The sequence below is a fragment of the Acomys russatus genome, chromosome 3 (genome assembly GCF_903995435.1).
Source record: "Acomys russatus chromosome 3, mAcoRus1.1, whole genome shotgun sequence".
NCBI classification, from domain to species: domain Eukaryota; kingdom Metazoa; phylum Chordata; class Mammalia; order Rodentia; family Muridae; genus Acomys; species Acomys russatus.
Window position 1 is genome coordinate 85,298,358 of NC_067139.1, and position 8,414 is coordinate 85,306,771.

The window sequence follows — 8,414 nt, forward strand, 5'->3', positions numbered from 1 at the left end:
CCTGTAGCTACTAATGATGATTTGCATTACATAACACTCTCAGAACACTGAAGGGAAACAGTACATGCCTGAGTCAAATGCAGACTTTCTGCTTTCCCTATAGAGAATGCAAACTACAATAGGAAGCTGTCAGCTGGCAGGGTGGCAGAGGAGTGTGCCACTGGCCTTTCCTGGCACGGAGTTGGTCTCTAAGAATGGGCATGAAACAGTCTTTCCACTCAGCAAAGGCTCTTTTATTCACTTGCAGGCATCTGTCCTAGAACAATGCTGGACTCAGATGTAGGGCACATGGCTAGTCAGAAAGGGATCCAGTTTGCTTCTTGTAGTTAGCTGCGTTTCACCGTTTTCTTTATCCAGGACAGGAAACTTGAGACTCTGGTGAAGACCCGTGGAGCTGAACCATTTCCAACTCCAAAGGATACGATGCCTGCTGCTTTTTCCTTACACACGAGAGGTCCTCCAGAGTCTCCCTGGGAATTTAGAGGGGAACAGGGGACAGAGATATTTATCACCCTTGTCCCAACCTCCCTCTCATGCCAGGATGCTCTCAGAGAACCTTGACTTGTATGCTCTGTTTCTAGGGCAGTCCTGGGGACCCTGGGCTTTCCAGCTCTGGCTGTGGGCATGGTTACTGCTTCACCTCCCTCCTGGGGCCGCCTCTGCCCTTTCCCAGGCCTGTGAACCACTTGCCGTAAAGGCATGAGGGACCCTCATCTCCAGGCTGTTGTTTAAGAACGTGGGAAGAGGTGAGTGGGCCTGATGTGGGCATGGAGGACAAGCCCATTGACAAAAGTGTGTGCCTGCTCTGAGGAGACACCTGGTTGTGGTTATGAGGCACTCAGGAGCAGGGCTTTCTAAAGCCTGGGCCTGGAAGTCACACGTTGTGTTGCACACGCCTCCTATTACACAAGCTTCCTTCAGCAGAAGCTCCTTGTCAGCTCAGAAAGCCCTAGACAGTTTCTGGTGCCTGTTGTTTCCATGAAAAAAGATCACATCCAGTGGGCAAAGGAGTATCTTGACATTGGGTCTCTAGGTCCCAGAATCCTTTTCCCCCTCCCACTGAGCCCAGAGAGGAGGGCAACCCAACATACCTTAAAAGAAGCATGCTTGATCTTTGGGTCCCCCACACATATCTCACTGGCTTTCTTATAATGACTTGGATAGAGCGATTCACACTCCTGATCCTTCTGTACTGTCAGCTCAACCTCCTGTAATGTGTTTGGGTATTTGCCCGCTCGGTCCAACATTCCCCAACCAGCCACATTGCACACATCCCCTGGCTTCACGTGGGCATTGCGCCTGGGCAGGTCGAGGGGCCTCACAGCACTAGTCCTCTTGGCCTTTCTCTTCAGCTGTTGGGAAAGAAACAAGAGTTCACCTCATCATCTGCTAGGCTGAGACACCATGAATATCTGGATGGAAAGGAGAGAACTGAGCAGAAGGCGAGCAAGAGGGGCAATCCCTGGGCACAGGTCTCACCTTTAAGAGCATGATGTCATTGGAGAAGTACTTAGTATTATAGTCAGGGTGGGGAATGCATTTTGCCACAGGGATGATCTGTTGGGTCTTCTCAAGTTCTTTGATGTTGTGGGCCCCCAGTGTGACATTTATTGAGCTGCGCAGAGAGCAAAAGGGAGGTAAGAGATGTGAAGTCAGGGAGGATGCAGTACAGGAGCTGTGAAAGGTGGGGTAGAGTGGGTGGAGCTCTAGCTGTGAGAACTTGAGAGAACTGAAGCACCACTCACTGCATTCGAGGTGCTCGGGAGCCGATCAGCCCTAAGAAGACAAACTGCATTGTTTAGTTTGTATTGCAATGCTAACCCCAGTGGAAATGTGTTTGATCCCTTAGCAGTGACCCTAGTGCCAGACTGCTTCTCCCTCATGAGACTTGCCAGGCTCTTTCTCATCCCATTATTCTTAGGAAGAAGGCAGTGCCTCCATGGAAGCTTTGCAGGAGATTATGGACTCTTTCTTGCTCCTTACCTCCCTAAACAGTGAGCCGCGGTCATCACAAAGTCTTCTCGTATAAGGATGCCACCACATCTGAGAGATTTCGGACCCGTGACCTGAAGAAAGGCCATGTAAGGACGAGAGTGGGGCTTGGCCTCGTGTCCCCCGATGATCTCGCCTGAAGGAAAGACAACCTTTCTGTGTGCCCCTGCTAGTCCACCAGATGGCCTTTGTTTGATGGTTCCAGACTTGCTAGGCATTTGGGAGCCAGGGAGGCCTGGAGTCGGAGCACTGAGAGGAATGCCCTCATGTTCTGCTTCTTAAAAAGGAGAGAAATGTATAACTTGGTCTGTCAATCTCTCTTCCACATAGTTGGAGGCAAGGAAATCTCTGGACAAGGAAATCCTAAGGGCTCATCTTGTGTCTCCCAACTTCTGTCCCCAGAGAGTCTAAGGCACCCCCTCCCCTCCCCCCATGGCCCTGTGATGCCTGGAGCAGATCTGCTATCTAGGGACCAAGGCTTCAGTTCACACTTTGTGGCATCCTATTTCCTTAGGCCTGCTCAGTAAAGGTCTCTGGCTTCATGACTGATGACTAGATGCAGGTGCTGGCATTCTGGAAAGCAGAGAAATCACTGCCTGCCCAGTGGCTCATACTTGAACACTGTGGAACCACCAGAAGCCTGGAAAGCCCAGAGCTGGAGGAAGGGACCTAGTGACTTGGTATTCAGCAAAAATCGCTTGTTCTGAGGACAGGGACCACCGACACCTAGGCATCTTTGATGACTACGTGGTGAGGGGAGGGCCTGTATCATCATAGACACAGAGACCAGGCCCATTCTGTCTGCCCCTTTAGAACATAATGTGTTCTGCTTTGCAAGAGCCTACCCTTTACCATGTGCATCTAGGGAAACCCACTTTCCAGATGACAAGGGTATGGTTCAGGGAGGACATAGCACTCAATGGCTCTTCCTGAGAAAGCCCTCTGCCCTCCCACTACCGGTGACAGCAGGGTTAGGCCAGCCACCAAAGGGAAGTGTTGCTCACTCACCTGCCTGTGTCCTGGGGGCCAGAGAGAAGGCCAACAGGAGCAAGAGGAGCTTCATCTTCCGTGGAAGGAAGACCACCAAGGTCCCAGCTTCAAGAGTGTTGTCCTTGCTCTCTTTTAACCTCTAGGAGAGGAAGGAGGAAGGTTCAGCAAACTTATGCCCCCCTGTCTGCTTTTATGATGCTTTGTCACCAAAGGCTTTCTATGGGACTTCCCATCCCCACTGCCTCGGCCTGATGACGTAGTCTGGGTACTCGTGTGAGAATCATGAGGTAACCACAGCAGAACCCACAGCTCGTGGCCCAGAGCATCACCACTTACAGCCCATGGCAGGAACACAAGGGTGGGGCTTAAGGATACGGTATCAAATACCCACACACTGGTTAAAATGCAGAGAACAACAGACTGTGGGGTATCCAAGCCCCAGTCCATACATTCACAACACAGTTCCTATACATAAGGTTCTGGAAACATCACAGAAGAGGGCACAGAAAGATCATGAGACCCAGAAGACTAAGAGGCCTGCTGAAAGACATGGCAAGACTGCTGCGTCCATGAAATCTAAGCAACATGGCTGCCTAAACAAGACCTACACAGTGACAACGCCAACTGACATTCCAGTGTGGGTGGGGGAGAGCACAAGGCCCCACTCCTAGACAAAGAGCTACAGCCAATGAATAGCCACCAAAGAGGGAGAATCAATCGGCTATGGGAATAAACCTCCTGATCGATTATCCCATTCCAAGTGGCCAGCCCTAAACACATTTACACACAAGCAACACTAACATGCTGTATTTATAGAGGTGAGAGAGAGAGAGAGAGAGAGAGAGAGAGAGAGAGAGAGAGAGAGAGAGAGAGAGAGAGAGTCCTGAGAGGAGTTGTAGGAGGCAGAATGAGATGGAAATGATAGAAACACAGTACTCATGTCTCTAATTCCTTTGAGCTTATCTTGCAATGCTGCCTTCGTGGTCCTGAATTGCTTTAGTTTGTATTTATCTTGTATTTACTACTGCATGGATTATGCTGGAAATAATAGTCTTTGTTGGCAGTTACTTACTCTTCTGGCTTGAGATCTATTCATCCCGTTCTGTCTCACCTTTTCTGGTTTCTGCAGAGAAGTCTGATGTTATTATGCTGAACTTGTCTTTGTAAATGAATTCCTATCCTCCTCTTTCAGTTTTTAGTGTCTTGGTTGTATTGCTGACATTTTAACTAAAATGTGCTGTGGAGAGAGTGTTCTCTGTTCCTTTGTCCTTGGGTTCCTTGGGTTCCTAAATGCATCTTGTGTTTAGATGTCCACTTCTTTGCAGCAATTTGAGAATTTTTCTTCTATTTTATGGAATAGGTCTTCTATGCCTTTAAGGTTTTATTTTTTAATCACAGCTTGTTCTTCTATCTATGAATTCTTAGGTTTTGTTTCTTGATCACATCACTGAACTCTTAACAAACTATGGTCATGCCTCAGTTTTTATTATGTCTGAATGTCACACGTCATCAGATCTGCCTCCCAACTTAGGTATTTTTTTTTTCCTGCTTAAGCTGGTCTACTGGTGATGCACCAACATTGTGATCTTTTAAAAAGGAGATTTATTTTATTTTTAATTACTTTTCAAATGCAAGCCTCTGTGTATGGGTATATGCACACAGGTGTCATGCCTACAGATGACAGAAAAGGGTATTGGGTCCCCTGGGCCTGGAGTCACATGGCATGAGTGCTGGGAAGTGAACTTGAGTCCTCAGCAAGGGCAGTAAGCAATCTTACCTGCTGAGCCCAGTGACCAGCATGCATTTCACTGATGTCTCCCTCTGCTCGAATTTGCTGTTGGATCCCATTAGAGAAGCTTTCATCTTAGTTATTGACCTTTTCAGGGTGAAAACGCTGATGTGTTTATATATATTTTCTACTCTTTCATATGTTGTTACCGACCTCCCTTAGTTCTTTCTCAAGGTTTCTCTCAGTTCTGAATAGCTTTAAGAAAGGAAAAACCTGTGTGAACTTCTTAACATATAAGATCACTTAAAAATATGTCATGTCAAACATTTCCAGTGTGACTAGGTCACTCTTTACTTTTTGTTTTCTCTGTAATTTTGTGTTGGAAATCAGAGAAAACTGGAGACTCTGGATTTTGGCCATAAAGGTCACTTCTTTTCTTTAAAGTGGTTTGCTTCTACAAATGGAAAGACAGAACTCACATCTGATCCTTTTAAAAGGACAGGCTCTTATCATCCTCTCTCTTGGGGTCTCATGCTGTGAACCTTCTGACCACATCGTCTTAGGATGTGGCAAATAGTTTGGCTTGAGGCAAGTAAGATGTACGCTGCTGAATCACTTACCAGAAGCATGGGTTTATAACTGCAGAACTTGTGGCTTTCCCTTTATCGGTTCTACTCATGCCTAATAATTCATGTGTCCTATCATTTATCATTCAGTCTTTATGTGATAACTCAGTTGTAAATAATGCTAATATTTGGTCTCTCTGTTTCTGACCAAATAACTCACAAAAGACCCATGAAATGCACATTAACATAGGAGAGAATCTGGGCCAAGCACTCTCTTTGAGAAAACATGCATTGCAGAAACCTGACTCCAAGAACTGCGTAGGAATGGCACAGTGGTGTTGCTCTGCCTTCCCACGGGTGATACTAAGAAATTAGTGACAGCGTTGTTCTGACCACATTTCCATTTGTAATCACTTATCAGAACCTCCGATATGTCTAGAAACTACACGTTTAATGTTTTCTCAGCTTAAGTTTCTAAGTCTGGGAGGTTGAGGATCAGTTGCTAGGCCATGGTAAATCCACCAAGGCCCTGAGTAGTTAGTTCCTGGGGGCCTTAAGGAATTGTGCATTTAGCTCCCTTTGCTATCATATGCTACAGCTCTGAGTCTGTAGCGAGAAGTATAATAAACATCTACACAAATTACTCAATAACTCTTGGGGTTCGTGTCAATGCATGCCTTTAACTTAGTTCCTTTCTATCTAGAGTTGTCACCTTTAACTCAGTCTTCACAGGAGGAAGGAAGATGGTCCTTTTTATTTTCCCTGTTGAGGTTATAAGAGTTAAGAAGGGAAGAGCAAGCCCTTTCCTAAGAGATGCTCGACCTGGCATCTGCTGGGCACCTCAGAAAAGAGTCTTGAGTGTGTGTTAATTTCCAGATGACTTGTGTAGAGAACAGATGAGAGGGGACAGGGCACATCATAGATATCTGAAACAATTTGTGTGTGAACATTCACAAGCCAGAAACTGATACAGGTACGTCTTCATCAAAATTTCTCTCCAGCCTACTTGTTGAGAGTGTTTCTTCACTGAACATAACACTTGCTGTTTTAGCTTGACTGCTGGTCAATGAGGCCCTGGGATCCACCCATGTCTGCCTCCCAGTGTTAGGGCCACAGCTATCTAAAGCAATTCAGACACCTGCAACTGCTTTTAATTTTGTTTCAAAGACAGGGTCTCACTATGTAGTCCTGGCTAGTCTGATGCTGGCCATGGTTCAGGCTGGCCTTGAACTCACAGAGATCTGCCTGCCTCTGTCCCCAGAGTTCTGGGACTAAAGGCGTATGCCACCACTCAGCTTTTACATGGGTGCTAGGGACCCAATCTCATGTCCATATGCTTGCTAAACAAGCACCTTAGGCACTGAGCCATCTCCTCAGGCCTGCTGACGCCACTCGAGGATGCCACTTGGTAGCAGAGTTTGTCTAAATACATTGTCTCAAATACAAGTGCAATGAAAGGAAGTCAGAGGAGAACGAAGGCAAGTGGCCTTGAGATTAATCTGCACCTTAAAGTGTTTTGAAGGTTGTGCACAAGAGCTTCACGTGCAATCTCACTGACTTCTCTACACTCTGCGTGGATGTGGTCATCTATCAAAGAGACTCAAAGATATTATGTGATGTACCCAAAGGTCGCATAGTTTTAGAAACATATAGACATATGTAAAATATGTTCCTGCTAGAGTGAAAATTTCTTCTTTACCACTTTGAGAAGTGGTAGAATCCACAGTGGGCAGATTTCAGGAGCAGAACATGTTCCAACAGTTAGAGCTCATCTGAAAATGCTTGCTCTGGGGAGCACTGGTGCTTTCTCTCCAGAGAACTAGAGAAGCTGGCAAATATGTCAGCCTTGACTCTGGGAGGCTGCCACGAGTGCGAGCACAGTGTCTGGGGCCATTTGTGGTTCTGGGTATCTCTCAGCTGCAAGACTTTGTTCCGAGGTCTTGGGGCTTCATTGCCGAGTTCTAGGCTGTCTGATCTTTAGCTATCAAAAGGAAATGTTGACTATTCTATAGGATTAAAAATTTTAAACTATAGGAGCATTTCCTCAAATAAATTATACATATAAATAAAATTTATAAAAATTATATATAAACCATAAAAATATATATGAGTTAAGGTATCATTTGAAATCATATATATACATGTATATATATACCTTTTGCATATATATTTATATAATGTGTGTATTAAGATATATATAATTTTATATGGTTATATATGTATATTGTGTGTGTGTGTGCACATGCATACATGTTATTGTTAAAGTCTTCTGTTTGTATCTTTTGATTTCCTCTTCCCTAGCATGATCTTGGTACATGTTTTCTCAGGAGCATTTACAGCATTCAAACAGATTATCTGAAGCCAACTACTCTCCCTCATTATGAAGGTGCTCAGTTCATTAAGATAGTCTAATGTAAAGGTCTTTATGGGCAACAAGACATGAGGGTCACAGGAACCTAGAGGAAGGAATTTCTCCCGTGTGAAGATGAGTTTTGTATAGATTCTGTGTTCTGTGTGTGTGTGTGTGTGTGTGTGTGAGAGAGAGAGAGAGAGAGAGAGAGAGAGAGAGAGAGAGAGAGAGAGAGAAACAGAGACAGAGAAAGAGACAAAGTGACAAATAGAAAGAGAGACAGAGAGAATTATATATATGAGTGTGTGTAAAAGAAAGAGTGTGTGTAAAAGAATGTGTGTATATGAGAGAGAAAATGTTTATGTGAGAGAATGAGACAGTATGTATATATGCGTGTGTAAAAAGAGTGTGTATAAGAGATTGTGTGTATGTGATAGTGTGTGTGTGTGTGTGTGTGTGTGTGTGTGTGTGTGTTGGTGAGGGGCATTCACATACAACTAGAACTAAACTTAGTTTCAAAGCAGTAGCCCAGATTGACATCAAGTCTTGTAGAGGGTGGCTGCTGGTCATGTCCTGCTAGAAGTTCCAAGGTACAGCGGGGGCCTGGTACCAATGAAATGTCTCACTCCATATGCATGGGCTCCAAAGGTCACTGTGGGCTTGTAAACTAACCATGATGGCTTGTGGGTGAGGGCCAGTTTCCCCTTTTTTGTCTGGCACTACAAATCCAGTGTTATTTAAGGAAGACAAAGATGGCGTTTATTCCGTGTCATGGTTTGTAGTGATC

General features: G+C 45.2%; 1 protein-coding gene across 1 annotated transcript; it reads right to left on the reverse strand.

Annotated features, from left to right (window-relative positions):
• Positions 1–252: 252 nt before the first annotated feature.
• On the reverse strand, positions 253–3,177 carry LOC127186868 (granzyme B-like). Its single transcript, XM_051143176.1, has 5 exons — positions 3,001–3,177; positions 1,984–2,128; positions 1,480–1,615; positions 1,092–1,352; positions 253–470 (listed from the first exon to the last, which is right to left on the reverse strand). Exons 1-5 carry the CDS (start codon positions 3,053–3,055, stop codon positions 327–329), a joined length of 741 nt encoding a protein of 246 aa, XP_050999133.1. The 5' UTR covers positions 3,056–3,177; the 3' UTR covers positions 253–326.
• Between the last annotated feature and the right edge of the window lie 5,237 nt (positions 3,178–8,414).